This window comes from Batrachochytrium dendrobatidis, assembly GCF_000203795.2.
Source record: "Batrachochytrium dendrobatidis JAM81 unplaced genomic scaffold BATDEscaffold_2, whole genome shotgun sequence".
NCBI classification, from domain to species: Eukaryota; Fungi; Chytridiomycota; class Chytridiomycetes; order Rhizophydiales; genus Batrachochytrium; species Batrachochytrium dendrobatidis.
This window is the reverse complement of record NW_006281100.1, coordinates 797,983-814,445: the sequence shown is the minus strand read 5'-3', so window position 1 is coordinate 814,445 and position 16,463 is coordinate 797,983. Positions and strand designations below refer to the sequence as shown.

The 16,463-nt window shown below is 38.9% G+C and overlaps 5 protein-coding genes across 5 annotated transcripts; 2 read left to right on the top strand and 3 right to left on the bottom strand.

Moving 5' to 3' along the window:
- Positions 1-267: 267 nt before the first annotated feature.
- On the top strand, positions 268-5,259 carry BATDEDRAFT_34406 (uncharacterized protein; the record flags this gene model as incomplete). Its single annotated transcript, XM_006676726.1, has 5 exons — positions 268-376; positions 958-1,027; positions 1,161-1,244; positions 1,326-1,534; positions 2,374-5,259. 5 exons carry the CDS (start codon positions 269-271, stop codon positions 5,257-5,259), a joined length of 3,357 nt encoding a protein of 1,118 aa, XP_006676789.1.
- Positions 5,260-5,431: 172 nt separating this feature from the next.
- On the bottom strand, positions 5,432-9,362 carry BATDEDRAFT_32863 (alanine--tRNA ligase). Its single transcript, XM_006676689.1, has 12 exons — positions 9,148-9,362; positions 8,918-9,008; positions 8,748-8,845; positions 8,476-8,671; positions 7,858-8,402; positions 7,389-7,791; positions 7,029-7,318; positions 6,764-6,959; positions 6,497-6,734; positions 6,103-6,427; positions 5,811-6,008; positions 5,432-5,724 (listed from the first exon to the last, which is right to left on the bottom strand). The coding sequence occupies exons 1-12, from the start codon at positions 9,289-9,291 to the stop codon at positions 5,551-5,553; spliced, it is 2,898 nt and encodes a 965-aa protein (XP_006676752.1). The 5' UTR covers positions 9,292-9,362; the 3' UTR covers positions 5,432-5,550.
- Positions 9,363-9,757: 395 nt separating this feature from the next.
- Positions 9,758-10,187, bottom strand: BATDEDRAFT_86624 (uncharacterized protein; the record flags this gene model as incomplete). The annotated part of the gene is made up of 4 exons (XM_006676850.1): positions 9,758-9,781; positions 9,809-9,915; positions 9,973-10,045; positions 10,101-10,187. The coding sequence occupies 4 exons, from the start codon at positions 10,185-10,187 to the stop codon at positions 9,758-9,760; spliced, it is 291 nt and encodes a 96-aa protein (XP_006676913.1).
- A 2,963-nt stretch (positions 10,188-13,150) lies between these two features.
- BATDEDRAFT_9589 (translation initiation factor eIF2B subunit alpha) lies at positions 13,151-14,451 on the bottom strand (the record flags this gene model as incomplete). Its single annotated transcript, XM_006676467.1, has 5 exons — positions 13,151-13,429; positions 13,531-13,627; positions 13,710-14,032; positions 14,122-14,238; positions 14,317-14,451. Coding segments are annotated over 5 exons (951 nt in total), but the record flags the coding sequence as incomplete, so codon positions are not given.
- A 1,135-nt stretch (positions 14,452-15,586) lies between these two features.
- BATDEDRAFT_86458 (ribosomal 60S subunit protein L30) lies at positions 15,587-16,422 on the top strand (the record flags this gene model as incomplete). The annotated part of the gene is made up of 5 exons (XM_006676980.1): positions 15,587-15,623; positions 15,785-15,811; positions 15,878-15,943; positions 16,141-16,242; positions 16,319-16,422. The coding sequence occupies 5 exons, from the start codon at positions 15,587-15,589 to the stop codon at positions 16,420-16,422; spliced, it is 336 nt and encodes a 111-aa protein (XP_006677043.1).
- Positions 16,423-16,463: the final 41 nt, after the last annotated feature.

Genomic DNA, 16,463 nt, shown 5'->3' with positions numbered 1-16,463 from the left:
AAAACAATCGCTGCAGGATAAATACAAGTGTTGCATTTTATGAGTACGAGTCAATCGTGCTCTATTAAAACGCCATTTCACAAATCGACAACTTTCCAGTTGAATCAAATTGACTGAATCTCGCTCAATGATTTTAAATACAATATTTTACACATTCGTAAGCGTACAAAACACTACGTTTCATACTGCAGTTCATTGGTCAAATTGTGGCGTGTGAAGCCTCAACATTAGTCTTGAATTCTTACCCACACTATTAAAAACTTGAACAATGAATCCTACAGATGTTGTCAACTGCGAACCCAACCCTTATCATATTGAATCCAATTCCTCTTCTTCATTTAAAATTGGTGATCATGTTTGCGCAGATAGTGCCGAGGTGAGTACAATTACTTGTAGATTCACTTGAATTTTAAACCCAACACTGCTCTAGTTGTATATAAAGCCAAGTGTTTAAAAGCATACAGAGCTATACACACTCTGGTTATGTGGGCATGATTGATGGAATTGAAATTCTAGTCATAAACAGGTTCATGCCGATCTACTGATTTGAGTTGATTAAATCCCATGCAAACAATCATATTCAATGCCTGACTGAAGTGAGCAAATACATAATCTGAGTTCATCGGCTTGTGGTGGCAGCGGCGTCTTGACAGCCTTCAAATCACACATTGAATGGGCTTGCTAAGATACGGGTTGCAGAGTGCAAATCCTTTGTTTTGAACGCCGCTTTTGATGTTTAGAAAACACTCCATGTCATGTTATGGTGTATCCAGATGGGAATAAAGTCTCGCTTTAAATTCAAGCTGGTGGTTGGATTGGATGGTATTAAAAATACCTACTTGTTTTACTGTAGATTGCAAATGATTAACTCAATTTTTTCTACTGTTTTATTTTACAACCCTCCAACTGCCAATATAACCGTCCGATCATTCACGATTGCCTAAATTGATACGCTAGTCAACTCACACTTACAACGGAACATTGGTCTTTCTTGGGGAAACTCAGTTTTCTGATGGAATTTGGGCTGGTATGAACTTATTTAAAATGCAAATTCATGATTCGCTCAATTCGTCAACTTTTTATTAATGTGATAAACTGTCTTGTCATTTACGCTCGACGTTCAAATGATCGTTTTATCTGAATCACTGGTTGGTTTCTAGGAATCGAGCTTTTTGAACATGGCACTGGGCTGAATAATGGCACATTTCAAGAAATCGTATATTTTGTTTGTCCTGACAATACTGGTGCGTAGATTTGATTATTTATTGATTTCTTTAATAGCTAAATATTCAATCGTTTGTTTTAAACTCAATCTGTTTTCATAGGTGTATTTGTGCCGCTACACAAACTTCGTACTCCTACACGCTTTGTTCAAGATGTTCGTATGGTTGCTGAAACAGCTGTCAAGGAAGAAAACATTGATGTGCCAGTTGCTGCAGAGCCACAAGAGATTTCAATCGCTAGCACTGTAGCTGATGCAGTTGTTTCTAAAGCAGATCCAGTTCTAAATGTGGCAAATGAAATCTCATCTCCAGTACCTATTAAAGAAGCACCTAAAAAGTTAAAGCCCACTTTATCTTCCGCCACAAAACCACTATCCGCCAAAACTTCAAAAACTACTGTTTCTCCTGCTTCAAAGATCAAGTCAGCTACCACTACTAAAAATGCTTTGACATCTGTAGCTAAACCTGCTGTGCATACTACCAAGCCACTAGTTACTGCATCCAAATCATTGGGCACAGTCAGAACTGCCAATACCATATCCAAATCTACGCCTGCACAAACTGCAGCCCTCAAGAGACCTGCAGTAGTTACACCAAGGCCATCGATTGGTGCAGTTTCTCAAAAACCAACCTCTTCTCATAGTCAAAAGACTGTTGCACTATCCACAGCGTCTCTACGTGTCACACCGGATAAGAAACTTGGTACTGCTTTAACCAAAAAATCCGAATACCATGTACCTGCAACCAAAAAACCAATCGCTATTGAACCAAAGTCTACAAAAGTTGCTGTAAGAAAGCCTTCAGTTAATGCTAGCTTGACTACTGTTGCGCGATCTGCGGTATCCTCAATAAGCAATTCGCCCAGAAAATTGACTGGCTTGTCCGCTTCATCACCCTTAAAAGCTGCTAAACCAAGTCGTCCGGAAACAATTTCAAACATTCGTGCCACCAAACCGATTGCTACTAAAACTGCAGTCAAGGCTACTCCTGCTGAATCTATTGGGATTTCAACTCTCCAAACACGCATTGCTACATTGGAATCGGAAAATGAAACTTTGATTAAAAAGGTAAATGCGTACCTTGATCTGGATGCATTTATATTGCTAGCTGACGCTTATTTTCACTAAATTTTAATTTAATTTGTAAATAGATTGGTCAAGTACAGCAAAATCATATGGATACTATTGCTCATAGTTCCACATTTGATGATGTTGAAATTCTAAAGACTGAACTCTCACGTATGACTGAGCTCAATAATTCTTTGAAAATCCAAGTCTCGCTATTAACCCAAGAAACTGATTCTTTAAAACTTACTTTTTCTCAAACTATTGAGCAACACGCCTCAAAATTCAACTCTGATGATATGGAAGAGCAATTACTAGCAGCCACTTCAAAGGCAAGTGCTGCTACCATGGCAATGCTTGAATTGCAAGAAACGCTTACGAAAGCAGAGGCGGAGCATGCTACTAGTCGTGAAGCGCTAGCTACTCTTGATTCTGAACGCGAAGCATTGACTGTCCAATTGAATCAGCTTTCGAATGATCATAAGAATCAAAAAAATGAGCTTCTTACTGTTCAATCTCTATTCGAAAGTGAGCGCAAGGTTTTTACTGATCAAAAAGATGCGTATGAAGCTGAACTGAGTGCACTCAAACAACATCACGATAATGAACTTCAAGAACATTCAGCTATCCATAAAGCTCGCTCCATCGAGTCCAACTCTGAACTTCTCAATGATATTCAAGTTTTAAAACAGGAACTTTTGCACAAATCAAATGATATCGTTTCAATCACTGAAAAAATGCAGCACAATGAGACCCGTTTGGCAAGCATTTCTGAATCTCATGAAACATTGCTAAAGGAAATAGATTCAAAGAATGCTGCTTTGCTCGATAAAGATGTAGCTATTGCTTCTTTGAAAGCAGATCTTAGTTCTGTGCATGAGCAACACGATCGTGCACTTCTCACCACCACTGATACATCTGTTTTTACCGAGCAGATTCAACATCTGACTTTGGAGCTTGAAAAAGCTAACGCAATGCTATCTCAAGAGCGCGCTGATGCAAAGGAAAAAATAAATGATGCCAATGAACAGTTTTCCAAAGAACGAACGTCGACGCAACTGATGGCATCTCAATTTGAAGACGCCAATGCAAAAATTCAATTTCTTGAAGACACTATTATTGAGCTCAAGTCTGCATCCAGTGCACTTATTGAAACTGTTTCTCAAAAAGAGTCTGCCATCAAGGAATTTGAGCACTACGTTGATCAACTGAAGCAAGAGTCTAAGGATTCTCAAGAATATGAGGCCGTTATTGAGCAACATCGAACTGCCCATGCCGATATAACTGCAAGGCTTTTAGATGCTTTAGCTCAAATCGATGCCAAAGATGAAACCGTTTTTGAATTGACTTTGAAAATCAATGAGTTGAGCAACGCTACTATTCCTACCAATACTAAGCCAGAAGAAATCGAGTGCCTTCGCGAACAGCTTGCATTAAAGAATCAAGAGTATAGTCATCTTGCTGATCAGCTTGAATCTGCCACTAAAGCGCTTGATCTCGCTACCTTTACCCGTCAAGAACAGTCTGATGCAGATGCCAAAATGCTGGCTGCTCTTGAAGAATCTAAAACCTGTGTTGATCAACTTAATGATAAATTGGCCGAAACGGAAACTATGTTGGTCTCTGTTTCTACCAAACTTTCTCAAACTGAAGAATTTCTTGAAGCAGCTCGACAAGAAAACAGTGACCTTCATACGGCTTTGGCCAATGCAGAAATGCCCAGTGTTACTCAGAAATCTATTATATCACAAGAAGAACTTGCTCAGATTGAGGAAAACGCGACCCAAAAGGATGTCTTGATTGAAGCCATGCGAAACGAATTTGAAAATGCTGTCAACGATCTGGACTCTCAAATTATGCTCGCAAAACAGCTACAGGATCAACTTGCTCAATCAGAATCTGCTTTAAGTGACAAATCCATTTTAATTGATGTGCTATACCGACAATCACAGGAGCAAAGCGAGCTTGATCAAGCAAAATTAGATGAGCTGCAGCAAATATGTGATCAGCAGGCTGCATACATGAGTGTCATGAGTCAAGAATATGGGTTCAAAGTGCTTGATCAAAAAAACCCACTTTTTGATACAATTGTTGAAGAGCATACCGATACTCCTCATACTGCCTCCCAATCGTCTACATATATGCATGAAAACACTGCCCAAAAGCATGTTGAGGTGATGGAAAGTGAATCTGTTGAAAAAGTAAATCAGGCCCACCCAGACAAATCTTCTCATGCTGATTCACATGATCTCCAGCACAGTGATGAAAAGCAGACTCTTAAACACTCTGTCACGAGCGAGACTCTTGTTGACGATCATTTTACTCATGAACGCATACAATCAAATGAACTCCCAGCCGAAATTGTCGACAAAACTAAGGAGTGCAAAACTGTTCATTCAGTTACTGAAGTCGAACAAATACCTCTTGCATTTTCCGTTAAAGAAAAGGAAATACACGGTAAAAATGTTGATGTAGAACCCATGGACAAGACTTTCCATATTGCGCAGCATATTGACGAGGCGATTTCAAACCCCGTTGCCTATCCTATTGAACATTCCAAGGAGGCGGTTGTGGATTCTGCTCAACCTTGTGTAGAAAATGCACCTATTTTAAATCACAACAGTTTTGAGCATCATACTGAGCACTTGTCTTCCATTACTGAACATGCAGAAACCAATCATTTACCTTTAGTCCAACCCGTTTACACGGAAAATAGTATAATGCATACTAATGGCGTTTACACCGATACCCACTCGCAGGTGATAGAAAAAGAAAAGTACGTTGATGACAATCACACTGCCGACGTGACGGACCAACTCTTGATGGATGATAACCATGCAGATGTTTTCAAACAAGTGAATGGTGCATCTACTCAATATGTCGATTCGGAACATATACCTGTGCAATCTACTACTTCAATGCACGATGCGGCCAATTCTGCTCAGACAGCTGCTGGGTGTAAACAGCAATGATCTAGCATTTGCTATGAATAATGGAATCATCATTCTACCATTTAGATGCATGCCAATCCCACTCTTACTGCTCTCTCTCGAATCGATCTCAATTGCTTTTACTATAGATTCTTTAAGCTAATGTAAAAGCATTAGCAGATACTCAGCTGCAAACAAAAAAAGCAAATAAAACTAAATCAAAACCTATTTGTATTTCAATGATTACATATTTCCAACTCAAAAAACAACTGCGTAGCCCTTAGATGAGAGTACAAGAAGTGTAAAGGTTGAAATCGTCAACACGAACAGGCTTTAAATAGTTAGCTTCGCAATAAATGCAGTGGCAGCATCGACAGCTTCTTGTACTGATGCAGCACGATCACCAGCACCTTGAGCAGCAGATTCAGATCCACCCTTTTTACCACCGACTTTACTGGCTACTGCATCAGCCCATTCTGTAGCTTTTAGTCCACGATCAATAAGAATCTATTTACATAGCATCACAATAGAATATTACATGAGTTGCCTAGTAAAATAAAGGACAAGACTTTGAATTATATGTAAGCAATCACCTGGGGTACAATGCACTGATGTGCAACCTTGCTCGTTTCAGGATCCACCGCAATCAACATGGCAGCCTTGTCTTTTAGTGTACGAACATGAGCAATAGCCTGAGCAAGAGCTTTGGTGTTGCCAGATTGGTTAATCACCGATACAAACACGGTTTTTTCTGGATTGGCTTCAAAGAATGACTTGACAGTATCAACAGCCTAGCACAATCAAACAATCACATATAGATTCAAGATCAGTACAAACAAAAATAAGTTTTAATGTAGATTCTATGAATCCAAGAACAAAACAAACCTCTTTGGATTCAAGAGCCTTGCGTGCCTTGTCCTTGTCATCAAAGTCCTTTTTGATGGCAGAAAAAGTCTCTTTAAGTGAATGCTTACGAAGAACTGGAAGCACCGAAGAATCAAGCGTCTTGCCAATCTCCTTCAAAGTCGTTTCAAACAAAGCACCTTTGATTCTGCGCAACTGCTCGAGTTTAATTTCAAATTCATCGGCAAGCTTCTGATATTTAAGCGCTTCGTCGCCAGTAACACCCACAATTCGGCGAATACCCTTGGCCAGAGCAGAGTCTTCGATGATCACAAACCGCTTAATGTCACCCGTTCTCTGGACATGACTAGTGTTGTACAAATACATTAGCAAAGTAGCAATACAAATCTGCCAATCTACAATCAAAACAACTTACGTTCCACCACAAAACTCGATAGAGGTTTCAGCCCACTTGGCATTGGATGGATCTTTGAGCATTTCATCAATTGGAAATCCAATCGAAACGACGCGGACAGGGTCTGGGTAGACCTCTCCAAACACTGCACGCAGTCCATTGATAGACTTGGCAAGCGCAAGAGAAACCTCGGAAGTGTAAATAATATCGTTCTTTGCAATGAAAGAATTGGTGATTTTTTCAACTTTGGCAAGCTCAGCTATTGATGGTGAGTTCTAAACATATCACCAGTTAGCCCAATCTTTCGCCGTGAGTATATATTATACTCGAAGCATTTGTTTACCTTGCAAGAGTAATCAAATCGCAACTTTTCGGGGGATACCAATGATCCTTTCTGATCAACAATGGTTCCAATAACCGATCTTAGTCCATAGTTGAGCACATGTGTGGCAGTATGGTTATTTCGCAATGGCCATCTGCGCAACTGTTTAATAATAACACATTGTATTAGAATTTTAATGAATACAACTTTACAAATCAACAGTCAACGCACCTCATCATACGTGCACATAATAGAATCATCGAGGGAAAGGGATCCGTACTTGAGGTAGCCAATGTGAAGCACGTAACCACCAAAAACCTGTACATCCTCAATTGCAAACTCCAGACTTCCATCAACTGTTAGACTTCCAGTATCAAACTGCTGGCCACCTTGCTCGGCGTAAAAGTTGGTTTTGTCAAGAATCACACCAAATCGACCTTGATGGTTTGTGGAAGATACAGACTCGACAAACTTTCCATTGACAAAAAGCGCCTTGACTTTGGAACTAATATCATCAAATCCTATCAAAAATATCAATATTCAACTATTCACATATCCAATAGACCTGTAAGAACAATACAAAACACAAACCATATTTGTACTGGTCATCAGTAGGCTGAACATTGGGATTAGCCTCGAGCTCTCCTATAGCATGAATATCCAATGAGACTACTATGCCAGTCTCCTTTTCATTACGACCACGAGATCTCTCTTTGGCAATCTTTTGCTCTTGCTCAAACTCAACTTCGTCAACGGTAAGCCCGTTTTCCTCAGCCATCAAACGAGTGAGATCAACAGGAAAACCATAGGTATCATAGAGTCTCCATGCATCAGCCCCACTAATGACTTTTCCACCCGAAGCTTTAGTTTTGGCAAGGTATTCGCCAAAAAGACGTTCGCCACGATCCAATGTTTTTGAAAAGCTGCGCTCTTCTTCATCAAGAATTTCCTTGAGATCGTCTACACGCTCGGTGATTTCAGGAAAGGCGTCACCCTGTAATGAACAATGCAAACATGATTAAAAAACTGAAAAACAGATATGAGAGGTATACAAACGTACCATTTCAGTAACAACAGTATCTACCAAACTGGAGAAAAAGCAGCCAATTGGAACATTGAACTTTTTGCGCGCATAACGAGCTCCGCGACGCAAAATACGCCGAAGGACATACCCACGACCTTCATTAGAGGGAACACCTCCATCGCTGATGGCAAAGGTAAGAGTACGAACATGATCTGCAATGACACGGTAAGCAGTATCAATGCCGTCCTGATCAGCTTCACCGAGCCGACCTTGATATTCTCTGACACCAGTGAGTTTTTGAATAGCAGAAAAAATGCCAGTAAAAACGTCAGTGTCATAGTTGGAACGCTTGTCTTGTAAAATTGACACCAAACGCTCAAGACCCATGCCAGTATCAATATGCTTATTGGGAAGCAGTTTCAAGGACCTGTCGACTTCACGATTGTACTGCATGAAAACCAGATTCCAGATTTCAAGAACATCAGGATCGTCCATATTGACCAGATCAGCAGCATTACGTCCACCAATGCGATCAAAATGGATTTCACTACAAGGGCCACATGGACCTTGATCACCCATTTCTAAATAGACATAAATGCATATGAAAAGAATGAGGATCAAGAATGAATATTCGAATATAAAACATGGCATTACCCCAAAAGTTGTCCTTGACACTTCCTGGAATAATATGATCTTCCTCGACACCAATGTTGCGCCACAAGTGTTTAGCTTCAATATCAGATTCCAAACCAAGCGACTTGTCACCACCAAAGTAGGTAATGTAAAGCCGATCTTTTGGAAGACCGTATACTTTTGTAAGAATTTCCCAAGCCATTTCAATTGCCTCGGTCTAACAAAACAGATAAATGTTGGAGCCAAACAGAATACACAACACTTGAATTCATGGTTAAATTACAATCAAATACCTTGAAATAGTTGCCAAAAGACCAGTTTCCAAGCATTTCAAAGAAAGTATGATGATAAGTATCTCGGCCAACATCCTCGAGATCGTTGTGTTTTCCACCTAAATGGAGTCAAAAAAAGACGAATCAATTGAATAGTCGACACAATAGACATCAATGCATTGCATACACACCAGCACGAATGCACTTTTGACTGTTGGCAGCACGGGACAGTCTAGCCAGATCCGAGTTGGGATCGACAGTTCCAAGGAAAATAGGTTTAAACTGTAGAAAAAGAAAGTGGTGAGCAACATGAACATATTCATGAACATAATCATGAACATAGTCATGAACATGGTGAACATGATAGAACTAGACAGCCTGCAGGCTGTCTCAAGACACTAGCAAGACCATCAAGACCAACCTGGTTCATTCCTGAGTTGGCAAACATCAAAGTGGGATCCCCATGAGGAATGGTGGAAGAAGACACAACATGAGTATGACCATGTTGCTCAAAGTAGTCGATGAAGGTCTTGCGGACCTTTGAGAGTGGCCATTTTGTAGCCATGCTGGAGTTGAGGATAGAAGCGGATGCAAGACTGGATAAGGGATGGAAAGCACAAGGAGTCTGGGATAGACCAAAGACAACTGCTTGATAAGACTTGAATAAAACCCTTTTTGTCTCAACCCTCAAGACCATCAACTATTGTACTGACAGGATCATTTATTTAGTTTGAAATGCATGGAGTTGCTGTTGCAGACTCACACATCTGGACAGCAGTGTTGCTCTCTCTCTCTCCAGATCGCTCTGTGTATTCAACACAAACTCTTTAACCTGTTCATTGTAAAGGTCAGTCGTGGTCTTGATGATCGTCTGTCAAACTAATACACTACCTGCTTACGTAACTCTGCTAGTCCATCCTCGGGTGTCAGAGTCTATTCAATACCATCAAGTGTTAGCTGTTGGATCTGCACTCATGCAGTTGCTTTAAACTTTCCTGCTTTGATGTCTCGTATGCTCGCGTCTATTCCATTCAACTGGTTGGTGAATGCTTTCTCTATACAATTTCAACTCATCCACTTACCTTGTAATACTCATTCTGTCGTTGAAGAATCTGCTCGTATTTTTGTGTTGCATTTGCAATCCCTTCTACGAGCATCTCTATCTCCATTCTTCCTTCATCTACCAGCACTGCGTATTAATATAAATTCATTCTATACTGGTCCGTGCTTATATTCATTGCTTTACCTGGATGCGTTTTTATACTTTTGTATAGTCTGTCTTTGATACTGCTTTCAAGCTCTTTGATCGTGGCTAAATTCTAAAAGGTAAAATATAAGCCAACGACTAGATTCATCATAAGTTGTACTATTTACAATTAATCCATAATAGTTTACATCTGAAAATAATCTTTCATAGCGATCTGCATTGAATGAGTCATGTCGACTTGCTTCTCCTTCCATGTTCAGTCTTGACATCGAATCGTCAATACTGCATATCTTCTAAATCAACATTTAGATTAATCTCGACTGGAATGGATTTGTAGTACTCGTAGACTTTCAATATTTCCTACATTTAAAGAACCGAGCTCCTTTGTGTCGATACAACTAGAATTTCAAAAATACACGAGTTTATACTTTTATACAATCAGTGCCCTGCTTTCAATAAATCACCTTTTAGAACCAATTCTCGTGTGTATCGATGCCGTGTTGGAAAGTGGTTTTAAGCGACTTCCAAGATGAAATTGCCATTTCAAAAAGTTTTAAATCGTTTGTGGTTAAATACTGAAACATATGCATCTTTATATTGTAAAATTGCCATATAACCCTACTGTCGTATCAATGTGCCATTCTCATACGTCTCATTTAGACTTTTAATAGTCAAATCTTCCTAAAAACAGTCATTCATGTATAAACAGCTGGCGTTTAAATCTACAAAATCGATTAAAGAAATTACCTTTTGGTTGATTAAAGCAATCATCTCAAGTCCCAACTCCTCATTTTTGAGCAACGATGCTTGAAGATCTTTTGAGGTCTGCTGAATAATAGCCTCAAGTTGTGCTACCTGCACATTAAGCTTTATTATAAACCAGTCAGTTGATTCGAGATGTATCAAATGCAATACCAGCTGTTTTCAAAACATACCTGTAAAACTTGCGCATATAGTTTTTCATTCACTGTCTTTTGATCTTGAATGCTACAAGTAGAATTCAAATTGTTTTCTGCCTTTTCATAAAATGCCAATCGATCCAGAAGCTACACAATAACATGTCAGATAATGAAAAAATTAAAAGTATTCATACTCAATCTATATCATACATCACTGATCTTGTTTTCTGCTGCTTCAAGCTGTAAATTTTGTTCGATTTCCAAATCCAACTGCGTTTTCTGAGTATCTAATAAAAGCCTCTCTTTAAGTATGAGCTCTTTTTGCATCGTGGTGTTTTGCTCAATAACAACATTGATCCTAATGTTAAACCATGATTGTTTTGATGAGTATATGCTTTTATCTCTATTCACTAGCACAATAATTTTAATATAGTTGGCATGCAGGTCCTTTACCTTTCATTAAGATCCACCAGTAGCTGCTTTTGATTAGCTAAACTTCAAATAAATATCTTTATATTTAGCATACAACACGCTAACAGCGCACTTGAATATCAAATCTACAGCCATACTTGGAATTTCAACCAGTGCAGCGCGTTTGCCAATATGGCCGGCTCTTTCCTGAGATTTAAGCAAAATCAGTTTTTAAATTAGCTTGTTTCTACAGAATAGATTCTTTAAATAACTTTATCAACCCTACTTGAACAAGCGATACAAGATGAAAAAAAGTTTCGTCGTTGCAAATCGGATATGTTTCAATTTTTCGCAACAATTCCGAAAAGTTTAACAGATTCAAATTCATTGCCTTGGCTTCTAAATAATCCATCGAAAAAAGGAAATTGGTATAGCAATTTCCTCCAAACTCCTCCAAAAGCAACCTTGTTATTGGCGTTTGCTCTGCCTCGGGTGCAATTTTCTAAATTCATGGTGGATGCATCAAATATTTAATAAATTCTATCCGTCTTTAACAAATGCTCTCAATCTCAGCTCTCGACAGTATCACCTTTTGAAGTGCAACTTGCTTTATTGTCTTGTGGCAGGCAATGATTGAATTGCCCACATTCGTACCTGCTCGTTCACAGTTAAAGATACCAAATAAATAAACATGCTTGATCAAATACTTGATTGTATGAGTTGTAAACAACGTACCTTCTTTCATTAGTAGTTGAGTCGGATCAGTAAAAAAATGATCCAGCGCACAAAAATCAACCACTGTAAATTTAGATTTGGTTGGCTATAATCAAGTGAAAAATAACCTAAAAATTAGCTTTAGAATTGGGATTGGCATCAGAATCTGATTCATCATATAGCATACACTATGTGAAGTCAAATCATTTTCAAGAAATTTGTTAATTTCAAACATGTAGAGTACAAATGAGCGATCAGATGCTTTTGAACTATTTCCTAATCGGTGCAGTTGTGACTAAAAACTAACAGTTAATGATCACTTGAAAGTGTCGAGCCATATTCAAAACAATACTGACAATACCCTTTCAATTGCATCCATGCATGTTTCTACATCAGAAATGCGCCGAGTTGACAACCCTGTCACTGCTACACCCGTTGCACTACTTGTGTCAACTTGCAATCCATCACGCTGTGGGTTCAATAGATCTCGTACCCATGCTCCATATACCTCACATACAGTAAACATAAAAATGTCATGGTGCATTTGCAAATCAAGCTGTGTTTAAGGTATAAAGGTCCAATCTGAAATTTACAGCAGTAGTCTAAAAAGGATATCTTATGTTAATGCTTGCAGCATTTCTACTATTGCACTCGATGAAAATGCTTTCAGCAATCATTTGCAGTAGACCTATATGATATCCAATACAATCCCGTTAACATGAATATAAATTACATGCATGGTTTTAGATCCATCAACTCAAAATCAGTACTTTATATCACTGCACTGATTTAAACTCAAGTACCTGGCATTTTTTTGTTTTTCCCCATGGCCCCTTCAAGAGCATATGATTTTCCACTTTTGGATGCACCTACGGATATTAGGGACACGTTAAACCCATTCAAACATATTTTCACTTGTGGAAGGATAGCTTCTTGAAAAAGGGTTTCAACACTCTCCGAGACATCTAAAATATGGTCAAATTGAAACGTTTTTTTCCTATCAAATATATCAATTCAAAAACACCACTTGCAAGAGAGGTCAGCCAGTCTAAGCCCTTATACTAACTAAATGATGTCTTGACACGTATGTATTTTGCTTTAAGCATTTGACTCGACACTACAACCTTTCATTTTTATTCTCGTCGGGTACAGTTATTGTCCGTGTTGATGTATCAACAGACCAGGAAAAATCATTAAACGTATATCGTTGAGATGAAAGCGGCTTCATTCTTAAAAACACTTTGGCATGCTGACCCATTTTTAAAGTGTGCTGACTGGTTAGATAAAGTTGGTTTGCAAAGAAAAAACGCGTCAGATCTCTTGAGGTGTATCAAGGCTTGACTCAAAAAGCGATTCAAACCAATAAACCTACTGAGTTGCTCAGAAACTCCAGAAGGAGTCAATACACCAACATCTGTGAATATCAAATTGATATGCGTGGGTGGTGTATAATCAATATCGGGATTGCTCAGCTATATTATTAGTTTGGTGTTGTTTCATCAGTATGCCAAAAGGTAAGCCAATGCAAGTTATGTCTACCCATCACAGACCAACACAGTAACAATAGACTTACGCGGCATTCTCCTTGATCCTCCTCATCGGTAAAATACATGGGCGAGCTAATTGGCAAGTCATCTTGATTCAATGGAAATAGCCGAGCAAACTTGAAACTATATTTGGATAACCAAATTATTGTTAATCTAAGCTTTTCTCAAAAGTACTATAAATACGATTAAACAGATTGCACTCCACCTTTCTGCAACCACATAGAATGGTTTATTTGCAGCCTTGGCAACCAAGGCAATCTGGTATGTGCCAATTTGATTGATCAGTCCACCATTTTGTACAACGACTTCGGCACCTACCAATACCATATCTACTCTTTCAATGATATGGCCAACAGCCGAATCACTAATGAGTGCTGCCTGTATATTGGCTTTTCGCAGTTCTTCTACGGCTCGCTTTCCAGAATCCGATGGTTTAGCCTCTGTGACAAGTACCTTGATGAGTGCCTTGTTTGGAGCATTTGTGAGCATGCTCATAACTACTCGTGAATATGAATGAACTAAAATAACCTAAACGATCGTATCAAGGTTGTTTAAACCATAAAACGTCAAAACGAACGAGTAGAGCATATATTCAACATATAATGCAAAGTTATTACAGTGTCATCTCTGATAAACTTTGAGCCGTGATTAGCTGCTTTTTTTCTTGATTCAATACAGCTCGAGACCAGCACATCACTTCTTCTGAAAAGATCCTGCTTGATATCTTCAAAAGCCTAGATACACAATGAAGCAAAATCAATTTAATCCAGCAGTTCAAGCAATATCACTATTGAACGCATTCTGTTATGCACCTGAATTGCAGAGGGAGTGTCTTTTGCAAGTCTCATAAACAAATCGCAGCCTGCAACCATCGAGATTGTATGACTAGGAATTGCTTTAAGAATCCCGCTTGCGGCATCTAGCTTATCAAATAACTCTGCCAAGGTTGAAGCTATATTATGCGTGAATTTATGTTATACACCAATATAATATGGCATTGCCTTGTTTAATCTGTCGCCTGTGTAAATTGTTGAATCAGAGCAGATTTGCATACCTTCGCATTTTTTGCTGAATTCAATGAGTGCCTATTGAAACAGTAGATTCCAGAGGTAGATGTTGCAGTCAAAGCAGAAATGGTGTTATTAAATGTAAAACAGTACCGACCATGTATATCAAATCCAAATCATGGTTGCTGTGGAATCGATATGATCGAGCAGCAAGTAAACATGCAAACTCCATTAGTGATGAATGGCTCAACAGAATGTGCATAAATTTATGCCATCACTGTGTACCTTGATAGCAACTACTGGCAGTGACATGTCAGGGTTAAGAGCCACAATCCTATTAAAGTGTTGCACAACGACTGGCTCCATGTTATCGTATTGAACAATGTACTGAAAAAGCAAACGTTTGGGTTATCACAGTCTTGATACTTTCAATTGGATTTTACAACCGCATTCACGTAAAATGCAGTCGAAATAGTCTCGTGAAGCGATTAGAATGTTTATTGAACTCTTTGGCTCACTGGGTTGTGCTCATTTTTGTATAACTGAACGAGTGTTTCCATCACAGTTTCAGTCAATCGTTGTTTTCTTGAACTAGAACGCAAATGTATAATATTTCAAGATACAACAGTATGATGAGCGTTGTGTTGAAAGCCAATGTCTAACGATGGAGCATAGAGTATACGCTATTCAAAGAAAATAGGCAATCGCTGCAAAACAGTGTTCCATTTCATATGATTACAGCTGTCATATTCCAGATGTGTATCTTGGTATACTGGCACTTGACTTTGGATGTTTTGTTTGTACTCGAGTCTATGTTTTACCAATCCATCAGCCTTTTATTGCTACATCAACTTATTATTAAACGCTGCTTGTTGTTCTTTGAATAGCATAGACTCGCACTGTTTATGGTTTAAATCTGCTCGACACGCTCAGCAAAACACTTGCGAGTTGGACTTGTAAAAAACTGATTTACACGTGACTAATAGTCTGTATCACGTGGTGTTTGCATTGAAATCCGACGGCATGAATATTGAGCATCCATACTTTCACCCTCACGAATAAGACTGCAGCTACAATGGCACCAACCAAGAAGGGAAAGGCAAAGGGATCAGGTAGGAACTATCATCCATGCATGCATGCACGCAATCCATCTATCTTGAAAGTCTGCCAAGTTGCATGCATGATTGCATGAAATCATAAACAGCTTTTGGCCATGATGGTTTGACTCGAGTGACTTGCTGACAATTTTATCGCTGGGTTTGAATTATTATAGAGACCATCAACTCCAAGCTGGCACTTGGTGAGTTGTCGATTAACAGACTATGATTTTATTGGTTTCTTTGTACTCACTCTGATCTTTGTTTAGTCATGAAAAGTGGCAAGACCACTCTCGGATACAAGTCTACTCTTGAGAGCCTGAGAAACGGAAAATGTAATTCTTGAATGCTGGACTTCAATCCATTTTACCTGAATTTATCATTGGATGTGGAGGCTGCTGTTTCTCAGCGGTTATCCGACTTATTTGTGGGTTTTACTATTGCAATTGCGGGATACCGAATTGTAAGTGCTGTCTGTATGGACTAAACCAGATTTGCTAATACAACTGCGTGTCCCTAATCATGTATATAGCCAAGCTCATTATCATTTCTGGAAACTGCCCTCCCCTCCGCAAATCTGAGATTGAATACTATGCCATGCTTTCCAAGACCAATGTCCATCATTACTCTGGCAGTAAGTTTAATCCCGACATTTACTAGACATGGATAATTGGGATCAATCTTGCTTACACATTTATCCTGAAAATTAGACAACATCGAGCTTGGCACTGCCTGCGGAAAGTATTTCCGTGTTGGAAGTCTTTCTATCCTTGATGCCGGTGATTCAGACATTATTAGCGCTCCATCCGAGTAGATACAAATGAATGTTTCTGCCCTTTGAATTAGTTTATATGT